This window comes from Trachemys scripta, chromosome 4 (genome assembly GCF_013100865.1).
Source record: "Trachemys scripta elegans isolate TJP31775 chromosome 4, CAS_Tse_1.0, whole genome shotgun sequence".
NCBI lineage: Eukaryota > Metazoa > Chordata > Testudines > Emydidae > Trachemys > Trachemys scripta.
In genome coordinates, this window is record NC_048301.1 from 73418047 (window position 1) to 73442495 (window position 24449).

A 24449-nucleotide genomic window follows, 5' to 3' on the forward strand; every position below is an offset into this window, starting at 1 on the left:
TTTGAAACTGGCTTCATATTTCTTTCTTCTTGCTGGTGGAGCCATGATGGGGTTTTGACTGTTGGACATTTGTATACTGTACTGTATGTACTGGTGCTATACTGTATGAACAGGTACAGATACTGGTGCTGTACTGTATGTGGTACCCAGTATACAACAACCAGCCAATCACGGCAAGCGATGTACCTTATCGGCGATTGGCTGGTTGTTGTATACAAAGCCTGCTTGGATTGGTCAGCTCTCCCTGCCTGCCCAGCCCTCCCTGTCTACAAGACTATCAGAGCGGTAGCGCAAACATGCCTCTTTCACCCGTCTGGCCCGCCCCTGTATCCTATTACCTCCTTCTCTGCCTCTCAGATCTCGCACATGTGCACCTGCGCCGCTTCACTGCAGTCCTCAGGAGCGAGATCTGAGAGGCAGAGAAGGAGGTACGGTAATAGGATACAAGGGCGGGCCAGACGGGTGAAAGAGGCGTGTTTTTCTGGGCACAGCGCCGCTCTCTCTCTTTTTTCCATACCCCGGGCGTCCCACACGCCTGCAGCTTGCTCCGCCCTTCACTTACACCTTCCCGGTGAGGCGCCCCCTCACCTCGTCATAGGGCAATGCGGCCGCGGCCGTTTTTGAGCTCCCCCCACCATATGCGGTGACCGCAGATTCTCCAGTCCAGCTCGGAAGTTTCAGCACCCGCCCTATAAGACGACACCCGGCGTATAAGACGACCCCCGACTTTTGAGAAGATTTTCCTGGGTTAAAAAGTAGTCTTATACGCCAGAAAATACAGTACTTTGCGTGTCTTGCTTACAACACTCCTGGTAATACATCCCAGAATGATGTTTGTTTTTTTGGCAATAGTGTTACACTGTTGACTCATATTTATCTTGTGGTCCACTATGACCCCTCATATCCCTTTCCATAATACTCCTTTCTTGGCAGTCATTTCCCATTTTGTATGTGTGCAACTGATTGTTCCTTCCTAAGTGGAGTACTTTCTATTTGTCCTTATTGAATTTCATCCTATTTACTTGAGACCATTTCTCCAGTTTGTCCAGATCATTTTGAATTATAATCCTATCCTCCAAAGCACTTGCAACCCCTCCCATCTTGGTCTCATCCGCAAACTTTATATGTGTACTCTCTATGCCATTACCTACATCATTGGTGAAGATATTGAACAGAACCGGACCCAGGGCCGATTCCTGAAGGACCCCACTCGATATGCCCTTCTAGCATGACTGTGAACCACTGATAACTACTCTCTGGGAACGGTTTTCCAAGCAGTAATGCACCTACCTTATAGTAGCTCCATCTAGGTTGAATTTCCCTAGTTTGTTTATGAGAAGGTCATGTGAGACAGTATCAAAAGCTTTACTAAAGTCAAGACATACCACGTCTACCACTTCCCCCCCATCCACAAGGCTTTTACCCTGTCAAAGAAAGCAATCTGGTTGGTTTGACAAGATTTGTTCTTGACAAATCCATGCTGACTGTTACTTATCACCTTATTATCTTCTAGGTGTTTCCAAATTGATTGCTTAATTATTTGCTTCATTATCTTTCCGGGTACAGAAGTTAAGCTGACTGGAATAGATTTGCCTCTTACTGGAAGGAACAGCAGTGAGCACACATTAAGTAAGGTATCTTTCAGGGACACCTTTCACTGATATGATGGGAACTCCCCTTGCTGGCTTGTATCAATATCGGCAAACACACAGGTTTAAAGTGACACTACCTTTTAGTCCATGGCCTTTTAGAAGTTCATGCTAACCCTGGTTCTTTAGGTTTCAGATGTAATAACCTTACGTAATCATGGCAAAGCTAACATTGCCCAATCCTGACTCTCCTGCTGATTCCCAATCTGAGGTAAGAAGGATACCCCCCACACCAAGCCCAAGAGGGATACCCATCATCATCACCTGGCCAAGTTAATGAAGATCTCAACATTTTTCAGTCATTTCAAACCCTATGCCAAATGGCGTGGTCACATTTCAAAATTTATGGTCGCTAATGTAGCCTTTAAAACAGAGTTTTTCTTAACCTTAAATCAGCCAGTCCATTACAGAAGTGTATAAAAGCCAGGAGTTTAATGGACTTAAAGTGCCGAGGTATTGATGACTGTGAAATGGAAACTATTTATCCTGTAAATACTGGAAAAGCTAAGAGAGCCCATCTCACCTCCATTTATTTGTTAAAAACCCTGGTGAAGGAAAGTTTTTGGCAGCTGGGGATCTAGTTACTGGAAGGGATGTGGGATAGGTTTGCAGCAGCAAGCCTGAGGTGGGAGCACTTGTCACTTTGAGGGTGGGGAGTGGGGATCTCCATGTGTCAGATATTTCCCCCTTTCCCTGGTCACATGTTGACTTTCAAGCCTCTTTTCAACAACCTCCACATCTGTGTGTCTTCCTCTTTACTTTTGAAGATTTCTTCTGGGACCAGCTGTGCAGAGCTGCAGGGTCCAGCCATTTCCCATGGAATTGTTACACAGTTAGATGTGCAACTGAAGCTGGAGTGCTCCATCATCTGGGATGGGTTCAACTGCAGGAAACAGGGCACACCAGACTCTGCTGTTCACTAGAAGGAGCAATGGTCTGGTGGAGAGAACCTATGCCAGGATTCAGTGCAGACAGCTGAGCAGCCCTAAATTCATTCTGGTACCAGCAGGTTGAAGCCCATGGGATAAATCACCAGTTGCAACAGCATTTCTTAGGACACCCTGATGAGCTGAGACACACCCAGAAAACTGGGCCAGCCAGGTCATCCTGCACTTGCAGAGCCTCAAATACAACTGGGGGGGGGGGGGGAATAAAGAGATAGGAAAGATGGATTTTTCAGCCAATTAGCAGCACATAAAATAAATATCGAACTGCGCCGTCCAGATAGAAGCCTATGGCTGTCCTAATACCTGTAGCTTACTGATTCCAGATCTTCAAACCATTCAGCTCTATATACCCCCTCGACTGAATTAGCTGAGAAAAAAATTGGGAGATAATCCCAGCGATTTCCACGCAAAACCCTGCTGGGCTCTGTGTGCCATGCATAGGTGGATTGGAGTGAGAGAGAGTTGGAGGGTGGGGCAGACAGTCGATACTCTGCACTTACTGTATTTTTCTTCACTGTGCAGAGAATTTATAGGAGGGTTATTTTTTTTTTTTTAAAGACCCGTTGGGCTGATGGCTAAGCAGAATAACCAAGGATGCAGAACTCTGCTATGCCTGTGCTGGACAACACCCTGGCTAGGTGCAGACCTACGGTTTTTGATCATGTCTAAAAGATCCTACTAGTCTGCATGCAACAATCTATGGACTTAGGGAAACATCCCCAGTACCCACTTTTCCTGAGAGTAGGATTCCTTGCCATTTGATAATAAAAAAGCACATAACTTTACATCTTCTAAGCATTTTAATCATTAAGTAACACACAATACCCATAGGTATTAAGGAAATATCCCCATTTTACAGATGGGGAAACTGAGTCAGAAGAGATTTCTAATTATGAGTGCCAACATTTGACGCCGAGGGCCTAATCTTTAGTTGAAGCTGTGTGTGCTCAGCACCTCTGAAGTCACAGGAAGCTGTGGAGAGCTCTCAGAATAGTGCTCCATGTATCTAAAGTGGAGCATCCAAAATCTGAGGCACCCAAAGCTACAATTTTGAAAATATGATCTTAAAATCTACACACAGCATGTCTAGTTGGGTGCTGGAAACAGCAGTGCTCTCTACACTCGCACTGTTGCTAACTCAGGTGGAGCTTCACTCGGGGGGAGATTTAAACCAAAATGCTGGGGTACATGAAGCCATTTTATGAGGCAAGGGTCCCTTCTCCCCAGATAACTTTAGCTTCCCTCCTCTAAAAGCTGTTAATGACATGTGCTTGTTTGGCTCTCAGTACATTGCATTTGATAAAATTAACACTTTTTTCTTTAAACACTAACAAGCTTGTTTTCCTTTCGCCTGTACCAGCCTTTAGTTCCTGATTTCAGGATGCTCCTTGGAAGTGTCAACTAGCATCTGGGTTTGGGGTGATGCTCCATATTGCCAGTACTATTTAGGCCTTTTCATTATTTTGCAACCACAGAAGAATGTCCTTAACTATAGTAACACATCCTCTAACATTAGGATGGGAAGGGCAGGCTCCCCCCTCCCCTTGGTAACAAACATTCTGTCCTCACCTTGTGCCATCACCCCCTCTCTTTCATCCATGTTTTTTCTTTTCTTTAGGCAATTTTTAGGCTATTTATAGTGATGCAGAAATATGATTTGAGATCCCTGGGGGGTGCTTTCTCTTAGTTATCTGAACAATTTGGAGGTAGGGCTCCCCAGCTGTATCCAATAAACACCTCCCTCTCTAATTAAGTGGAGTAATCTCCTTAGAACTTTTTACAAGTTTGCCCATCTCATACACTGACATCATAAAAATACAATTTACAAATAGGATCCAATACCCCAGCAGGCACACATCCCTCTGAAACCCCACAAGGCTCTTCTTCCAAGAGAGAGACTTCACCCAACCCAGTGTGCATCCCTCCCCTTCACCAAAACCCCAGGAGAACCCGGTGACAGTGCACCCCATATATGATTATGACATACTTATAATGTATGGTAAGTCATGTGAGGTGTCATTGGAAAAGTTATGATTTGCTGAATATGATTATCCTATGCGTATGCATGTTTCATTTTTGTATCTGAAGTTATGAATATTGACTATATCTGTCTTTCAAATATAATTACATCTGGATAATGCCCACTACACAAGATGCTTTCAGCAACTTTCAGTCTAGAGTGGGTGGGGAAGGGCCTATTCAGGGCAATGGGCCATTAGGAAAGAACAATGGGCCTTGGGAGAAGCTTATCACCCACCTCAGGAGCCTTTCCGAGAACGCTACAGACAGCCTCCAAGTAATGTCTGCTATGACTCTACAAGGACATGTGATCAGACCACATGATGCTGGACTTGAGATGCCAGTATTTTTCCACAGACTGGTCTGGGAACCAAGCTTTGAAACAAAGGGTTCCTGCCATATGCAAAAGCTCTATAAGGCAGGGAGTGACATCATCTAGTGTTCGTCAATCCCCACACAAGAAGATTCCTGGAAATGCCTGTGGAACAAAGGTTGAACTGGAGGAAGTGCTGGACCCAGGCTAAAGGGATTTCTAACCTGTGAATGAAACACCTGGGGATTCCAAGCTGTAAAGCAAGTGCAGCTTGCCCCTTAAGAATCTGCAGCCTGCTTGTATCATCTTTTAGGGTGAGAATCTGCTAATTCATATCCAATCTATTTAGTATATTAAGCTTAGTTTGCGTTTTTTGTTTATTTGCTAGGTTATCTGCTTTGATCTCTTTGCTATCACTAATGATCACTTAAAATCTATCTTTTGTAGTTAATAAACTTGTTTTTGCTTTATCTAAATGAATGAGTTGGAGTGAAGTGTGTGGGAATCATAACTCAGGGGCAAAGGCAGTTGCATATTCCTCTCCATATTGAGGGAGGGGGCAAACTTTATGAGCTTGCGCTGTACAGGGTTCCTGTGCAGCACAAGATGTTTTCATTTTGGGTTTATACTCCAGAGGGGGGTGCGTGCCTGGGGCACTTGGAGTTGCCTTAGCTGTAGCCTTTCTATTGTTGGTTCATTGCAGAGGCTGGACAGAGAGCCTGTATGTAACTGCAGCTGGTTGTGTCCCTACCCATAGGTATGCTGGTGAAAGTGCAGGCTGGAGGGCTCTGCAGCTTGTCACAGCAGTACAGTGTGAGAGGGAGCCCAGGCTGGTGGGTTGGGGGCTCAGTGGTACCCCAGTTCCAGGTGGCACCCTGGGAGGAACCTATCACAAACCCATCTTGCAGTAACAACAAAGAGTCTGGTGGCACCTTAAAGACTAACAGATTTATTTGGGCATAAGCTTTCGTGAGTAAAAACCTCACTTCTTAGGATGCATAGAGTGAAAGCTACAGATGCAGGCATTATATACTGACACATGGAGAGCAGGGAGTTACTTCACAAGTGGAGAACCAGTGTTGACAAGGCCAATTCAATCAGGGTGGATATAGTCCACTCCCAATAATAGACATACATCTTGCAGTGTATCCTGAAGCTTAACAAATCTGGGCTCTGGCAAGCCAACATACAAAAGGAATTTCAGAGCTGAGGGCTTCATGTTAAAATTGCTCTGTATCTAATCTTTCCTGATTAAACCAGCTGGCTGTTATCTTAAGTGCATCTGTTGATCCCAAATGTTGCTATACCATGCAAGAATGAGGTTACTAAGATTCAGCCCATTTAATGCTTTGAAGGTCAAAGCCAGCACCTTAAATTACACTAGGAACCAGATACACATCATCCACAAACAGCTCATATTACCTGAGACGAAATGCCTCTCAAACCAGCCTCAGAGTAGTGCAATAAAGTTTCACATTTTAATTCATTTAGATACAATGCCAAACCTGCTTGATCTTTGCCCCACAACTCTCTGGTTGGGAAGCCTGGATTTAAGAAACTCTGGTGTTACCAACAAGATCTTAATTGTTTATGATGTGTATATACAAGTCTTCTTTGTGTTAAATGAGAATTGTGATTCTGTCTTGTTTATATGAACCTTCCATGCCTGGTGCATGCCTGAAATAGCAAAAGCCATCACCTGAACTTAATGCGGCCCTGTTCTACCTGGATGTTAACTTATAAGCAACTGCTCCAAGAAACGGGTGATGAGCAGAGCAGAAAGCACAGGGGAAGCCGGATCAAACATCCTTGAGCAGGGCATTATGCACCTGCCTTCAATTCTGGAAGAAGGTGTTGGGAGTGGTGGGTGGGAAGGGAATTAGGCACTGAGTTGATGCTCTGACAGAAAGGGGATGATGCTTGGTTAGACAGGACCAGCTTCACGGGCAATATCCTGCCAGAGCAGAGGAAGAGTGTCTTCTCAAAGGGGCCCAGACTAAGAGGAGAAAACAACTAACCTTTACAGGGGTTTTATCCCTTTATTTGTACGATCCTTTAATAACCCTTTCTTCAAAGCAGTGCACCATAATAGTGATAGCCCCTGGGAGGAAAAGATTTGGTGCAACCACGCCCCGACTCACGGTGAACATTTGCAGCAGTTTTAATAGTACTGAGGTGCCAATAGTTCCAGTTTGCTTTCCCCTCATCACTTGAATAACCCCAGAGTCAAAGTCATCAAGATCTAGAAACTCCCCGCAGACCCATTCTTTGTTTGAGTATTTAACTGGAGGCCCTTGTGGCATGTGCTGAGACCCCACGGGCAGTGAAAGGCATGGCTACAGCTATGACTAAATGGATGTAGACTACATTGCACAGTGGAAAGAAAAAAAATAGACTGGAGAGAAAGGAAAGAAAAGCAAAAGGCAACCCCTGCCATTAAATTACACTAACATTGCCACTGATTGCACTGAGACTCCCAGCTCAACAGACCAGCTTGCCTGCTCACTCCAGCTGCCCAGTCCTAGCCTGCCCTTCCCTCTCCTTTTCAGATACACGCTCCCTTACTCATTCAGCTACTAAAACCAAACAAGGTAAAGGACTGAAAATAGAATACAACACACAAGGCCAACCATTCTTCTACCAAGTCTGGAGCCCCTGCTCTCCACCATAGCCCAGCCGAGTGCTGTCTCTGAGGGTGCAGGGTAAGCACTCAAGCAAGTTATGTGCTTGAGGCAGAAAGGGTATTTGAACAAGTTGTTTGCAGAAGGGCTGATTACGCTGTGATTCCCAAAGCACAAGGCATCTAAAGGGCTCCAGAGATGCAAGCTCTTCAGGGAGAGTCCCCTGCGCTTTACAGTTAACCCTCACAAGATTGCTGGCCTTGTGGAATTACTTCATTTGTCTCACACAGCAGGAGGTCAGAAAGGATCCAAGCAGAGGAGCAGCAGATTGCCAAAGGCCCATGAAGTGCAGGAGGGGTCAAGCAGTTTCAGACATTATAGGTGCTTATTCAATACTCCCTCACTCCTTTCTTCCTCTTATGTAGGGTTACCATATGTCCGGTTTTTCCCGGACATGTCCGGATTTTTGGTACTCAAATCCCCGTCCGGGGGGAATTGCCAAAAAGCTGAACATGTCCGAGAAAGTGTTCTTGGGGGGAGAGCAGAGAGAGCAGCCGGCTCCGGGAGCTCGGGACAGAGCTGGGTGCGGCGCGGGGCTGGCGGGCTCTGCGCCTGGCCATTGTGCACAGGCTGAGAGCGCAGAGAGCAGCCAGCTGGGAAGGTGCTTAATCAGCCTGGCTGCAGCAGCCTCTGGGCAGCTGAGTACAGCCACAGCCTGCAAATGAGACCCCCCTGCCGGCCCCCGGGCTTACCTCCCGCTGCCTCCATCCCCCCGAGGGCAGCTCGGAGACATGGCGGACGGGGCACAATTTTGCAAAGCTCAACAAAGTGTCTGCTGGGATGAACGGTGGTAACCCTTTGGCTGCCAGCATGGGCTGCAGTGAGACCTATCTGCAGCTTGTAGCGCTTTAGAAAAGTGTTGGGAGCTATTCAACCAAGCCACAGCTCTGCCCTTTGCATTTTCTTGTCATTTACCTGGGACATTGGCCAGCAGCACATGGGATCCTTGTTACTTAAGGCAAGGCTGACCTATGTGCTTAACTTTACACGTGTGAGTGGGCCCCCAATCTTAGGGTTACCATATTTAGTGCCTCCGAAAGGAGGACACTTTAAAGGGGCCCCAGCCCCGCCCCCGCTCCAACCCCGCCCCCTCCCCAAAGTCTCCGCCCCCTCCCCTGCTTCCCGCGAACATTTGAGTCACGGGAAGCCCGAAGCAGGTAAGGGGGGGGGTAAGGGGGGGGGAGGAGGCGGCGCGGCCCACCCCCGGCACCGCAGGTCCCCAGCCCGTCCCCCGAGCCCCCGGCCCGGCACCGCCGGCCGAGTCCCCGACCCGGCACCCGAGTCCCCGGCCCGGCCCGGCACCGGGCCCCCCCGAGCACCGCCGGCNAACCTTAAAAAAGGAGGACACTCCACAGGGCCCTGGCCCCGCCCCTTCCCCACCTCAACTCCAGCCCAGCCCCGCCCCAACTCCGGCCTTTCCCCTGAACACACCACATTCCCCCTCCTCCCTCCCAGCCACGCGAAGCTCCCCAAGCGCTACTGGCTTCACGGTTTGCTGGGCAGCTCCCAGATCTCCAGACCCTGCGCCCCCAGCCGGGCGCTTCCCCTCCCGGACTCCGGCTGTGCTGGGGAAGCGCCCGGCCGGGGGCGCAGGGTCTGGAGATCTGGGAGCTGCCCAGCAAACCGTGAAGCCAGTAGCGCTTGGGGAGCTTCGCGTGGCTGGGAGGGAGGAGGGGGAATGTGGTGTGTTCAGGGGAATGGCCGTAGTTGGGGCGGGGCTGGGCTGGAGTTGAGGTGGGGAAGGGGCGGGGCCAGGGCCCTGTGGAGTGTCCTCCTTTTTTAAGGTTTAAATATGGTAACCCTATCTTATGCTTTCTGACTGGGCTATCCTCTCCTCTCCACACGAGAGAGGCAGATAAGAACAGGGCCCTGATGGAGACAGGGTGACAAGGAAAACTGGTAAATAACCAACCAACTAAACGTTCAGGGGTACATCTTCAATTCTTCAATGGCTGATGATCAATCAAACACTGTTCTGAACCCTCCAGCACTCTCCTTTCCCGGGTTGCCAACTTTCTGATTGCAGGAAACCGAACACCCTTGTCCCACTCCCTGACTCACCCTTTCACTGAGGCCCCACCCCACGCTCACTCCATCCACCCTCCCTCCGTCGCTCGCTCTCCCTGACCCTCACTCACTCTTTTTCACTGGGCTGGGACAGGCGGTTGGGGTGTGGGAGGGGGTGAGGGCTCTGGCTGGGGGGTGTGAGCGGAGATAAAAGGTTTGGGGAATGGGATGGGGCTCAGGGCTGGGGCAGAGGGTTGGGGTGCAGACAGAGTGAGGGCTCTGGGGTGGGGCTTGGGATGAAGGATTTGGGATGCAGGAGGGGGCTCTGGGCTTGGGCCGAGGGGTTCGGTGTGCAGAACTGCGTGCGGGCTCCAGAAGAGAGTTTGGGTGCGGGAGAGGGCTCAGGACTGGGGCAGAGGGTTGGGGTGCGGCAGGGGGTTTGGGTTCCAGCTGGGGGTGCAGGCTCTGGGGTGGAGCCGGGGATGAGGGGTTCAGGTTGTGGGATCCGGGCAGAGATTAACTCAGGCAGCTTCTGGAAGCAGCCACTGTGGCTCTGCGGCCCTTAAGTGCAGGAGCGGCCAGGGGGCTCCGCATGCTGCCCACAGGCACCGCCCCCGCAGCTCCCATTGGCCGTGGTTCCTAGCCAATGGGAGCTGCAGAGCTGGCACTCAGACTGAGAGCAGCACAAAGAGCCTCCCTGGTTGTGCCTGTGCCTAGGGACCGCAGGGACATGCCATCCACTTCCGGGAGCTGCACAGAGCCAGGGCAGGCAGGGAGCCTGCCTTAGCCCCACTGCGACACCAACTGGACTTTTAATGGAGCCGCCAGGGTCCCTTTTCAACTGGGCATTCCAGTAAAAAAAAACAGACACCTGACCCTCATCAATTAATTAACTACCTCTTAAATAGCACTGGATATGCGCCCGGCTAAAATGAAGTAAACATGTGCAGATTAGAATACCATTAATCTGATATCATATATGTAGGCTTGGCAGAGTTCAATTTCCATATTTTTGACAGGCAATATCAACGTTTATTTTGAAGCATATTTTTCTATTTCATCTACTTAAATTTTCACAGTTGCACAAAATTATGGATTTTAAGCATTTTTTAAATTTTATCAATTTAAATTTTCACAGTTGCTGGAAACTGAGGGGGCAGGCAATAATTATTTAATAGCAATAGATGTTGAGATTCGAAAGTTCAAGCTTTATAACCATTAAAACACAAACTGTCAATATAATATGTCAAAATATATGAAGTAATTATCCTTAAATCAAACTGTACTAAGTTCTCAAGCAGCATTTTTCCTACTTCGTCTGTCTGTCAATTATCATTGATGAAAATTTTTTTCATCAGTTTGCAAGAGTATGGTGAAATCAATGTTTATCAGCATTTACCAATAAAAAGCTAATTCTGCCAGGCCTACGTATATGGTTGTATCTTACACAGAGAAACAACCAGTTTGGCTCCAGGGTGCAATCCGACATGAGGAGTATTGAATCCGTGGCCATTCTAGAACTCCTGAAATGAGTTCACCTGGCTTGCCACCAGGCTTGGAGTGCTAGTGTTATAAACAAGCATGGAGTTTGCTCATTCAGGAGGCAGAGCCTTGACTGCACACGACTTCACTGACACCTAGTAAGAAAAATCTGTAAATTGGATCGCTCCCCCTCCTGAAGTAATTTCATTCCATAAACTGAAGGCAGTGTAGCCAGGTTCCCCCTCTGTTCTCTATTATCTGTATTAGTCATTGACATGCAGCACTTACTATCTTGCGAGACCACAGCCAAAAAACACAATGCCCATGAGACTACAGCCAAAAACCACAAAAGGGCAGAGTAACATCTGAACGTTTCTCTTGCTAAACACACATCTAATTACAGACTAATGTAGGGTTTTTTCAGGAATGGTCTCTTTTCTGTGTTTGTATAGCATCCAGCACAATTAGGTGCCAGTCCTGATTGGGGTCTTTGGGCCCTAACATAACTATAGACTACTAAATGCTGTATAGAAAAGCTCGAAAGTGAACCCAAGTGCAACTGATGCAGTGATGGCTACCTGAGTTGTCAGAGGGCCCAAACCTACAGCTCTGAGAGGTGTGAACTGTCCCACTCATCTCTATGCAGTGTTAACTCTGAAATGCACAGCTTTGTGCAGGATAGGGCCCACTGACACCACTGTCTTGGGTACCTGGCTAGCGCCAACCCCTCATGGTTCTGCTGAGAAGTCAGCAGAGCTTCCGTCACAGTGTCTCTGCTCTGTAGTGTGGCAGCTAGTCCTCCCTCTTCCAGGATGAGGCTGTGGTCTGGGAAGGGGAGATGCCTCACTCTGCCCAAAGTGGGACCATAGAATGATAGGACTGGAAGGGACCTTAGACAAAGGTTGTAACCTGATGTGTTAAGTTTTAGCCACTAGAAAGTGCAATTATACTTTTGTTTTATTTGTAACCACTTTGTTTGCAAGAGGTCATCTACTCCTGTCCCCTGTGCTCATGGCAGGACAAGTATTATCTAGGCCATCCCTGGCAGGTGTTTGTCTAACCTGCTTGTGGCAGGGTGCTGGCTGAGAAGCCCTTAATCAGCTCCTGCCACTCCAGCCCCAATCTAGGGGGATGGATTGGGGCTGGATGAATAGCCCTGGGCCTGCCTGGTAACTTGCTGCACTTGCCAGTCTTATTAGCCCAGAGTGATAAAGACAGAAGGAGGTGGGGGCCTCCTAGTCTGTTGCTGGCCAGGCAAAGTAGTTGTGAAGCCTGTATATAGTTGGGAACTTGTGGCGCGAAACCTTTTGAGAATAAAGAGCACGGATGTTGCCCCAGACTGAAGTGTCCCTGACTCATTGAAGAGGGAGGCCCAGGGGCTGAATACCGAGGCGCACAGCGTGAACCCCGTTACACTGCTCTTAAGAATCTCCAATGACAGATTCCACAACCTCCATGGGCAATTTATCCCAGTGCTCAACTATCTTGACAATTAGGAAGTTTTTCCTACTGTCCATCCTAGACCACCCTCGCTGTAATTTAAGCCCATTGCTTCTTGTCCTATCCTCAGAGGTTAAGGAGATTTTTTTTTCCACCCTCCTCCTTGTAATCTTTTATGTACTTGAAAAGGTATGTCCCCTCTCATTCTTCCCTTCTACAGACTAAACAAACCCAGCTTTTGTCAATCTTCCCTCATATGACATGTTTTCTAGACCGTTAACCATTGTTGTTGCTCTCCTCTGGACTTTCTCCAATTTGTCCACATCTTTCCTGAAATTTGGCACCCAGAACTGGATACAATATTCCAGTTTAGGCCTAATCAGCATGGAGTAAAGAGGAAGAATTGTTTTTCGTATCTTGCTTACAACACTCCTGCTAATACATCCCAGAATGATGTTTGCTTTTTTTTGCAACAGTGTTACACTGTTCACTCATATTTAGCTTGTGATCCACTATGACCCACCCAGATCCCTTTCTGCATTACTCCTTCCTAAGCAGTCATTTCCCATTTTGTATGTGTGCAACTGATTGTTTCTTCCTAAGTGGAGTACTTTCTATTTGTCCTTATTGAATTTCATCCTATTTACTTGAGACCATTTCTCCAGTTTGTCCAGATCATTTTGAATTATAATCCTACCCTCCAAAGCATTTACAATCCCTCCCAGCTTGATATCACACGCAAACTTTATAAGTGTTGAGACAAAGTTCCTCCTCTATCTTGGTGGGTCCTGCGCTTATTGGCGGATTTTCTCGCCTCAGAGATTCACCATGTGGGTTGGGGAACAGCCCAGAGACCTTCCCCTCTGGGAGAGCCCACAGTCCAGGTCAATTGGGAGGTTTGGGGGGAACCCGGGCCCACCCTCTACGCCGGGTTCCAGCCCAGGGCCCTGTGGACTGCAGCTGTCTATAGTGCCTCCTGTAACAGCTACGTGACAGCTACAACTCCCTGGGCTACTTCCCCATGGCCTCCTCCAAACACCTTCCTTATTCTCACCACTGGACCTTCCTCCTGGTGTTTGATAATGCTTGTGTTCCTCAGTCCTCCAGCAGCACACCCTCTTACTCTCAGCTCCTCGCACCTCTTGCTCCCAGCTCCTCATACACGCACCACAAACTGAAGTGAGCTCCTTTTTAAAACCCAGGTGCCCTGATTAGCCTGCCTGCCTTAACTGGTTCTAGCAGGTTCCTGATTACTCTAGTGCAGCCCCTGCTCTGGTCACTCAGGGAACAGAAAACTACTCATCCAGTGACCAGTATATTTACCCTCTACCAGACTCCTATACCGCTCTGGTCTGGGTCTGTCACAGTGTACTCTCTATGCCATTATCTAAATCATTGATGAATGGCATAGAGCGTATGAGGGGGCCTAGCAAACTGTTCTTGCAGGAGTGGCTCCTTCCACTGTCATCTCCTACAGGGGCTTCCATGTGGCGTTGTGGTAGGGTCCCAGATTGCCTTAATTCATCCCTGACGGTAAGGAAAATGCCATTGAACAACAGTGAGTTCCTGAATTCCCTCTCCCTGCCAAAAAAACCCCTACAAAAAAAATCACACTTCTGACGGGCTGGTGGAATTGCAAGGCACCTGTTCTACTTTGCATTAAAATCAGATAATATAAGCACCATTCCAATCTGTCTAGTGAATGTTTTGGTTTGGAGGCAACAAAGAAGTTCTCTGTTACTAATAAGAAAAATAATTTAAAACCTCTGACAGGGGCTGACAGTTCACCAACACTGGGCAAACCTCTGCAGGAGCGACTGTCCCCATGGGAACTGGCAAGTACAGAGTAGGGGAGAAAAAGAACTGTTTGAATTAAACTGAGAACATTTGCTCTAAATAAAAGCTATTTTGAGAAATTAAAGCAAACAAATGTCAGCCCCATGCAGCGGTGTGTTGAGATGGGATGTGCTGTAATGGGTTGTGACACTTTGTAAATTAAAGCTTTTTCTTCTCCCCTGAGGGAGAGAATTCAAGTGCAGTCAAATGCTTGAACTTGGAAATTCTACTTGCTTGACACTTTTTACCATGTTGTGATTCCATTGATCCTGTAAGGCAAGACACCTTAGTGCCTGGCCCTTGGATAGTCCCTGCTCTCCCTTCCTCTGCCTGAAAGAGGGGACTGTGCATGGGAAGTTTGCAGTTAACAAACACACACTTGCATATAGCTTCCACCTCCAAGCTTCTGCTGTCAAACTCCAGCGAACACTGATCATGTTTTCTTGATCACTTCATACTATAAAATCAACTGATGTAATCCCCAGCCTCATATCTTAAACTCACAGGCCCAGGCTAGGAAAATTAATTCACAGTATACCTACTTAACCAGCTGGAAGTTGTTTATAATTCTATATATTATGAAGGCCTCAGCCTCTTGAGTAATCTGTGGTATGATATGTAAACAAATGCCCATGCTAGTTTGTAAGACAGAAAGGTTGACTAGGCAAAAATAAGGATGTTTAAATGCACAAAGGAAATCCTACATCCAAAGCTAAAAGGGTCAAACAAACATAGAACTACTAAAACTTCGTGAAAAATAACACAATCCTGCTTAGATGGTGGCATCCACATTTGCTGCATTACTTTGCCCAGCTCCTTTATTATTTTCAAATATATTTAGGAATAAAGAATGAGAGAAAGAGAGAAACAGAAGAACAAGAGAAAGGAATATGGAGAGAAAAGTTCTAGATGATCTTGCTTAGAGTAATAACACTCCCTCTTCTTCAAAGCACTTTACAATTATTATTAGTAAGGTGCCAACAATGGGCTCAGTGCTGTACAAGACTCAAATATCAAGAGAGATCCTGCCCTGGAGAGTTTACCATCTAGAAAACAGATCCAGAAAGGTAAGACAAGTTGGGAGAGCCAGAGGCAGAAGTTACTTTATTTCCTCTTCATCTCACAAGTTTTATTTATGTTTTTAAATAAGAGTCTCGAGGAGGAGGGGGTCTTTAAAAGGGAATTGAATAAGCAGTGACTAGGAACCTGGTGTATTGAGATGGTTTCATGCAAAGGGGAGTAGGCACAAAAGGTTGAATTGGTTATGGGACACAACCATTAGTTACCAAAATTAACAACTTAACCCTCAAATCTCTCTGGGAGGTAGGTAGATATTTTCCAATATTACAGAATTGGAAACTGAGGCAAAAATTAAGTGACAGTGCATAGATACTACAATGATATTGCTTTAGAAATACTTGGAAAAACACCTTATTCCATAGGAGTTCATGTCACAGCAGGCATTAGGTTTTGTAATATCCTCTCATAAACCTTCCAATTTCCTAGCCAGGTCTTTGGGATAACCAGAGAAAGACCATCCCCCAAAGTATCTCTTATTTATGCTGGGAGAGGATTCTGCTAGTTTAGGACCCAGTACTGTGCCTAATGAAATCAATAGCAGAACCCCTATTAACTTCCGTGGGAGCAGGATTGGCCTGTTCAGTTAGATCTTAGTAATTATCCACGCCGAGTAGACATGCTCAGTAAGAATGACAGATGCTTCAACGTCAAGTCTTTGAGCTTTTGTCTCAGCTCTCAGTAACCACAACTCAGGAACTCTTGGTTCCCACTTGTATGCTCTGACCACTACCAGACTGAGACAGATGCTGTCTCACTGTTTTCAAAGGAACATTTCAAAGTTTTCATGGAAGTGTCAGCTGCTCTGTATTAGCTAAAGGCAATGACACTTCATTTTTGGAATTGAGGCAATTTCTTATTTATAAATGTGAAAATGGAAAGTATGCAAAATCACAACCCTGCCTCTCTCTGCACATCTGCAGTTTAGACAGCTGAGCTGATTTGTCACCAAACTGAGTCGAAAGTCTTTAATTATGCCCATGCTGAGACTTTGCTCGCCTTACTTCAGTCCAGAATGAAAGTGCACCAATACGTTTTAACCCTCTGAATATACATATGAACAGAGTAGCTACACTGACAGATCCTTCATTATAACTAGAGGTGTATAGCTAGAATTAAAACCCAATCCCTATATCTATGTGGCTATGACACTTTCCCTCAGAGATGCACTGACACTATCTTTTTGTAAGGTTAGGTTGTTAATACGATTAAAAAAGTATAAGGCAGAGCAACAAATGGGGTTTCTAAGTAAAAGCAAGACTTCAGCCAACTGTAAAAGGAATGAAAGAACAGTGGGATGGGTAGCACTCTGGAGTCCAACCTTTCCCCTACTTAATACACAAAAACTAGTAAATTCAAATTCCTAGTTCCCACAGCAACTGCAACTCAGCTCCTTGTGCTGATGTAGTATTTGGATTTATTGTATATGCAGGTCATTGATAGTTTAAAACGTGTGTGCAGTGTAACCAGGTAACAGTATCGTTGCTCTGGAAGCCATAACATCTGTATGTCTGGATAACCACGCTCTGCAACGCACTTCAGTCTATAGGGAAACATGTTTTCCCCCTACTTGGTTGTAACTTATTTCTCATCTAATCTTTTCAACCCAGCGAAGAGCATATTCCTCACTGAGAGCTGCACTTAGCACATGCCAGGTTTGAAGTCAAAAAGGGTTTCTGAATTATTCAAACACCTGAACAACTGATGGTTGGAAGAAAACACACTTTGATAACTGAAGAATGACAACATAGATATTTATACACATTGAAAAATGTCTGGGCTGAAAAGAATGGAAAATGTCATCCCGCTCCCTAATAAGAGGTTTGACAGGTTTGTTTACACCTGCGATGAAAACTAAGAATAGGGAGACCTTAGAGGGCCTTATGATAAGCTTCACTCTTGGCCACTGTGACGGGGCACATCAACTTCTGAGTCCAGAGGAAGAGGCCATCTCACCATGGTGTACAATCCTTTGTAATCTGGTGCCACACTTTCTTGGGGCATCCAGAACTGTAAAGCAGAGCTGGCACTAGACATAAGCAGACTAAGCAATTGCTTAGGGCCCCAACCTGCTCAAGGGGGGCCCCTATTTGATTTTTATTATGTGTTGTGTGTTGGTGGGGAGCCAAAAATATTTCTGCTTAGGGCCCGCAATGGGCTAGCACCACCTCTGTCTGTAAATCACCCTGTTACCTCTCTGCCTTAGCAAAAGAGGGATTTCTTGGTCTTACACTGTGTGGCAGCTCCCTGCAACCTCCAGCCAAACAAACTCCTTAGGACTCTGCCAGTCCTAACTTCATCTTGCAGATTAACCCTTGGTGTATTTCAGTTCCCGAACTCTCCAAAAGTGTCTCCCAGCTGCATCTGACCCCAGTCAATGGATGCCCACAGCAATATCAAGTCTGCTGTCTCCAAAGAGACCGATACACACCAGCCTGTTGGCTCAGCTGAGGGTGCATACCTCACTTCTGTACAAAAAACCCAAGAATAAGTTAATTAATAAAGAAGAGAGATATTAGAAACAAAGTGGTTACAAATAAAACAAAAGTATAATTGCGCTTTCTAGTGGCTAAAACTTAACACATCAGGTTACAACCTTTGTCTAAGGCACTTCTCAGTGTCACCAACCCACATGGTTGGGGTTCCACCATTCATAGATGCAAAGAGCGCTGACCTCTTTGTTCCCTCAGTGATAGATAACCAAAGTGTCTTTTTGCTTCTCCTTATATTACCCAGAGTTTATTATTTTTTGTCACCAGAGTCAGGATGGACTCCTGGGGTTCAGACTCCAGCATCTTCCCATGCTGATTTTACATCCTCATGTAAATTTGCTCCTCTTGTTTACCTCCAGTGCAAACGAACTGTCCATTGTCTCTGGCATCACCATGCTCAACTTCCAATAGAGACGGGGAGTTAACTATCCTCCTTCTCATCTGGAAGAAAACCTGTTCCTCTCTTTGTCTGGTAACCGAAGTTAAGTATAGTATCAGTAAGTATCCATAATTCCTCATACTGTGTTATTACATACATTCCGCAGTGATATCAATGGCCAGTGTTTCACAGGCTTTCATTTGAAATCTTACATGACATTCTTTATAGATAAATATCATGAGAGCAATGTGTTAGATGTAGTGAGTTTGTCAGGCTTGATAGCAGTTGCTGTTACATGGCAGTGAACTCTTTGTCAGTGGGCACTGAAGGGCTCCTAGAGTCACATGCGGGCAGAAACCTGGAGTGGGGAAGGGAAAGACAAGGAAGGAAGCTTATGTTCCACCATCCCAACTCTATCTGCAAACATCCAGATGTAAAGTTGTCCATGTTCTTGGCCCACTGGATGACTGGGTGGGAAATGTCACCTCTATTTCCCAGGTACCTATAGGGCAGACTGTCAGGAACCATCTTGATTTAAAATAAGGTTTGCCCAAATTACACCTGCATATTCCAGCTCAAGGTGCCTTGGAGCTTTACAACTTAGAATGGTTCTAGGTTGTTGTAAGATACTTTCTTTGCACTAGTCTGACCATCAGTTTAGGAATGGAAATCATTTCCTGCCCTAGAGGTTGTTAAAACCAGTAACAGAGCAGGCTCTAGCTAGACCTGGGGCTGATCCTTGAATCTTGCATGAATAGGCGTCTTGCTTTTTAGGCATCCCTCACCATCATATCTGAAATTGGCAGGCCATTGTGTCCATGTTATAGGGGTCATAGGGATTTGCTGCCCCAGCACATCTATCCCAGCCCATACATCCCCACTTTCAAACTACCACTTGATATTCGCCCTGTGATAGGTTTTTTTCTTTAGTATAATCACTCTTGACCCCACGTTAACATCCTCCCCCCCTCTCTTTCTGGCAGACTTTCAGTTTTCAGAGGGCTGTTGAGTGCTCTCTCTTTACTGAGATTTTTATGTTTCCCTATATATTACTGTGTTGCAGTTTGAACTGCTGTGGTGCAGTAGCCCACGTGGCTTGCAGGGAGAGGTAAAATAAAGGCAGCTTATAAGTATTATTACTCTTATTCTTTTCGAGGTTTAAGGTTATCTCAAGGGTTTTATACATTTTCTGTATTTTTTTTTTTTATCACTTGTCCTGCTCTGTTTTCCCATTTACAATTTGTAGGCAGTGCAAACTCTACCATCTAAGTCTACAGCGAAGGACACACAAACCATTTCAGGTCAAGCAAATTGCAGCAGTGGGCAGCCCAGCTGGGCTTCTCATTTCAGAGGAGAAGTTCTGAGCTGCAGACAGCTTTCCCTGGGATTGCCAAGTGCCCCTGCTAGTCTCCTATCAAGTCACGGAGGAAAAGAATTTTATCTGTAATAAGCTCTATTTTCCTGAATTGTCGAGGGGGAGGAGAAAGAAAATGATTCCTGTAGCAGTTCTGGAAAACTTTAAAATGTTATTGCTATGGTAACAGTTCCCTGTCACCAGTGAAATGGGGGGAGAGGGAAGAGAAGCATGGTAGGCGGAATCTGAATTTAACACCTTAGATTTAATCTGCACACCTCTGGCAGCATGGTCTGTTGTGAATAACATCAGCAATTTGCCTTTGGTTTGGTATAAACAAAACTGCAGGTAATGGAAATTCAAGTTGAAAGCCTGAGAACAGTAGGGAGAATCGAAAGTGGAACCAGATTAAAAAATCCCCACAAGCCAAACATGTTATATATGGTGGTGGGAAAATCAGGTACAGAGCTGGGCTAGGAAATGCTTCCACCAAGTCAACCCTGTGCAGTTTGCAGTGGAGCTCATCTATGTGAGCCAGAAGGACGTGGCAAAAGGCTGAACTTCTTTCTAGTATTCTCAGAAGGGAAAGTAAAATAGGCTGGAGAAGGCCTTTAAAGACTCAGAGCTGAAGAAGAGGTAGAAGAGGGGACCTCTGATTGTATCAGGCCAGAGGAAGTTTCATTAAAACAATGGAATCTGGTGAAACAAACATCCGTTACAAGGAACAGTTCTTAGGCGAGAGAAAGTCTTTCGGGTAACAAGACGGTGGGCAGGGGCTGAACAGCTTTATGTTGCATCTCTCAGGAGACACGACCCTGCAAACAGACTCCATATGCATCTCAGGAATTTAGGATCAATTCAATATTGGACCTGAATCCCGCCCCTTTTGCGTGTGCGAGTGCTTGCGTGCATGCATATATGCAAGCATATACACAGGTGTTCTCTTTGATTAGGGTTGCCACTCCTCCAGGATTGGCCTGGAATCTCCCAGAATTGGCATCGACCTCCCGGTGACTGTTGTAAGCAATCTGGGAGATTTTAATAGGATATTTAAGAAAATGACATTATGTCATGCTGGGAAAAAAAAAATCTCCTGGAATAGCTGCAGTCAGAGTTGGCAACCCTATCTTTGATGCACAACTGCAAAACACGCTCAATTTTCAATGAACATAATGGAACTTAAGCAAGTGCTTAAGTGCTCTGCTGAATTGGGGCCTGTATCACTATAGACACATCCCCAGCAATCTTGAAATTAAAAATGACAACACAAGTACCTGTTACATAAGAGCTAGGTGTGATTATTGTGTGATCACACCATTGTAGTGGTTGATAGCTCTTTGGCTGAACACTGTTCGAAAGAAGGGTAGATCATCAAGAGGGGAAAAAATGGATCCTGACACAAAGAAAGCTTTTGAAAGATTGTTTCCTTTTTGGCTCAATGAACATTTGTAATCCCAAATTCTTGTTGCTATTCCTACCACCTGGTGAAAATGAAACTAATCCAACACATAGACTCTGATCTCTGCCCACACAATGAACATGAAAGACCAACATGCATTAACCAGGCCCATTACAACAACGTGCCTTTAAATCTGCAGGTGCTGTGCTTTCTTTTATATCAACTCCCAACGTTTCATTTTGGATGGATCTCTAAATGGCACCGTTGAGGTGGCCTCTCCCCTTACTTTGCCAAGGAAATCCACCAAAGGAGAAATGAGTGTGAAGGTCCTCCAAGGAAAGGACACATACACCTCTACTCCGATATAACGCTGTCCTCGGGAGCCAAAAAATCTTACCGCATTATAGGTGAAACCACATTATATCGAACTTGCTTTGATCTGCCGGAGCGTGCAGCCCCACCCCCCTGGAGCGCTGCTTTACCACGTTATATCCAAATTTGTGTTATATCGGGTCGCGTTATATCAGGGTAGAGGTTTAGTAAAAAATCTGCCCAGGGCTGGTAAGGGTTAACCACAATACTGGTGTACATTCTCATTTAGTGTCTAAGCTTTCGCAGGAGGAGAATTTCACAAATAAACTTGCAAGCTTTGCAGATCAATTTTCTACGTGGTTTTATCGCTCTGTTTCTCTCTTAATCAGCCCCTATCGTTTCTTGGTCTCTTTTTCAGACACATTTTTAGTGCTCAGTGCCATCTCTGAAACAATACAAGGCCCTCTATTCCCCCCTTTCCAATATTTGAAACCATATTGGGCGCTTTGGTGGCATTTGTATTTCCGTCAAGAGTATTTAGGAATAAACAGCTATAGAAAACATTACCCTAGGGCTCCAGCACTGCAGAGCATGCCATACAGACCTTGAATGTCTGAATACTCAGCAAGCATTTAAATGATAATATTACATTAGAGCTGCAGGAGCTGCTGTGTAAATAACTGTGCACTGTCCTTGCTCATTGATTTTATACACACACACATCCTGAAAAATTGTTTGAAAAAATGGAAAACCCAGGCAGCAATAATTTAAAACTGTAAAGTGAAAAAACAGGCTGTTTAATGGCAGAGAGATAAATGGCATTTAATGAGAATTTGAAGGGATGGAAGGGAGGCTCTGTGAAGCTTTGATCCAATCGGCAACTATCAGGAACACCGACACCAAGGGCAAGGGAGGTTTAAATGGACAGAGAGACCAGATCACACACAGGACACAGCCCTTCTAAAAGCCCTCTGGTATTAAAAAATATACACAACAATCACAAAGAACCAGGAGATCTCTTGAGGAGTTGTTTTTAGTTTCTGCTAATGCAGATATTTACACACATTCAGAAGCCACCTATCCAAAAAACAGCTCTAATCTGACTGCAGCCCATGGTGACATATTTAGTACTTAGCCTTTTTCATCTGAAGGCCTCCAAGTTCTTTCCGCAAGTAGGTCAAAGTTAAGAATGAGGACACTGAGGCACAGAAGAGTTAAGTGGTTTGCACAAGGTCAAACCGGGAGTCAATGGCAAATCTAGAGAGAGAACACAGTCCTCCTGATTCCCAGTCCTTTGTCCTATTTACTGGGCCATGCTTCCATCTTACCTCTTGGCTGTCTTAATCTTTAATGTCAAGATGTGACTTATGGAGACTACAGGTCCCAGCATGCAATGCAGGCAGATAAATCCAATAAAGACAGAACGATACATGCCAGGACCTCCTCTTCATTACAGATCAGGACCACTTCAACCTTTTCTATTTTAAGCAAATAATGGGAGACCCGGAGGCTCCTGGCAAGTTACCACTGTGACTGTTAATTGGGCAAAATCCTTATTCCTTTTTAAAATAGGAACTGTAAGTATACATGGCATAAAAATATTTTACACTTATGAGTTCTGTTAAATGAGTTCATTGCTGTAAATACATCAAATCCTAGCAAATCTCCATAACAAAAATTATCCCTCTATGATGCCCAGATGGTGATCTTTACAATCCTGAGACACTGAAGTCACTACTAGAGCTGGCCAAAAAAAGGGAATCCTTTTCCATGAAAATTTTCCTTTTTTTTTTTTTTGAAAAAAAAAAAAACAAAAAAAACCAATTTAATCCCAAGGCAGGATGAAGCGCCAAAAATACAAAATTTTTAGTGGAAAGAGATTTCAAAACAAATTCCATTTTGGGAGAACAGAAACAAATTTTTTTGGCTTCCCAGCTGCCCTGGGGGAAGGCTCTTGTTAGTTTCACTTGTGAAATTGACAAGATCTTTCCAGCCCTGCAGCTGAAGAGGCAGAGAGCCCAGCTGCTCTCTCTCCCCGCCAATCCTCCAGCGTGGGGAGCCAGAGAGGCACTGCCTGTTCCACAAAGCTTGAGGGGGAGGCAGAGTGCCCCTGTGCTATGCATCTTCATCCCCTGGAGCTAACGGGGAGGTGGGGAAAGCTGTCTGTTTTGACTAAAGTGTAGTCAAATAGGTAGTAGATTTGGTGACATGTTTGGCTCTACTGTATTGGCATTTTCCAATGAAACGAAGCTTCATCAGAAAATTTCCAACCAGCTCTAGTCACTGCACATCTAATTATCTTTATTGCTAACCTAAGAAAGGTTATCTTTCAGATGACACACTGGTTCCCCTCATCACCTAGCTCACCTGACTTATCTGATACATTAGAAGCTACATAATTCTGTGATGACCAGCCCTCTGAGGTGGATTCCAGTGAACTCTCCAGAGAAACTACAGAGAGTTTGCTGAAGGGCTGATCAGTTCCACCACTGAAACTATTCCCTTTTATGGGAGCAGAGAGATCTCTTAACTCAAATGTAATCTTCTCTTAACTACCTCAGTTGGCTGAGTGCTTCTATGAAAAAAGATGTTCCATTATTCTCTGATCTTCCATTCATCTGAGTGGACATTCTATAAAAAGCTACCTTCAAAATAGGTGCAACTACAGGCAACAATGAAAAAGGTGAAGGGAGAGATTTTCAAAGGCACAAGTGGCAGTTAAGTGCCTATCTGACATGTTCACCTTTGAAAATGTCTCCCCAAAACAGCATTTGTCATTTCCCCACTCCTCATGGTGATTTGAGTTTGTTCAACAAGGAAACAAAGGAATGCCGTTATCAACAGAGTTAAAGAAAACACAGGAACTGGCAGCATGAGGAAACAAACTAGCAATGTGATGGCAAGGAGAGACAGCTCCCATGCCAGACAGCCCAGTCCCTTTGAAGTCTCATACAAAGGTTTGCCCATGCTTCCAAGCCACATTTCTTACTAGAATTGCATCTGCATGGCTGAATGGAGCTGCACAGCCATCCAACAAATTCACGGAAAGGCCACAAGTGGTG

The 24449-nt window shown here is 45.5% G+C and overlaps 1 protein-coding gene and 1 long non-coding RNA gene across 3 annotated transcripts in view; one reads left to right on the top strand and one right to left on the bottom strand.

Annotated features, from left to right (window-relative positions):
- The window catches only part of LOC117876953 (transmembrane protein 263-like), a 374169-nt gene that overhangs the window by 161328 nt on the left and 188392 nt on the right, over nucleotides 1-24449 (bottom strand). Inside the window, exon 1 of one of the 2 annotated variants that reach the window (XM_034769577.1) lies at nucleotides 8302-8362. The exons of the other annotated variant lie outside the window; for it this stretch is intronic. Coding sequence (XP_034625468.1) covers nucleotides 8302-8317 — 16 coding nt within the window. The 5' untranslated portion in view covers nucleotides 8318-8362. Of the gene's footprint in view, nucleotides 1-8301; nucleotides 8363-24449 lie in introns of those variants that run through there. 2 annotated transcript variants of the gene reach the window in all.
- LOC117876954 lies at nucleotides 7568-21486 on the top strand. The gene is made up of 3 exons (XR_004645582.1): nucleotides 7568-7930; nucleotides 18303-18440; nucleotides 19569-21486. It is a non-coding gene; the product is annotated as an uncharacterized LOC117876954 (long non-coding RNA).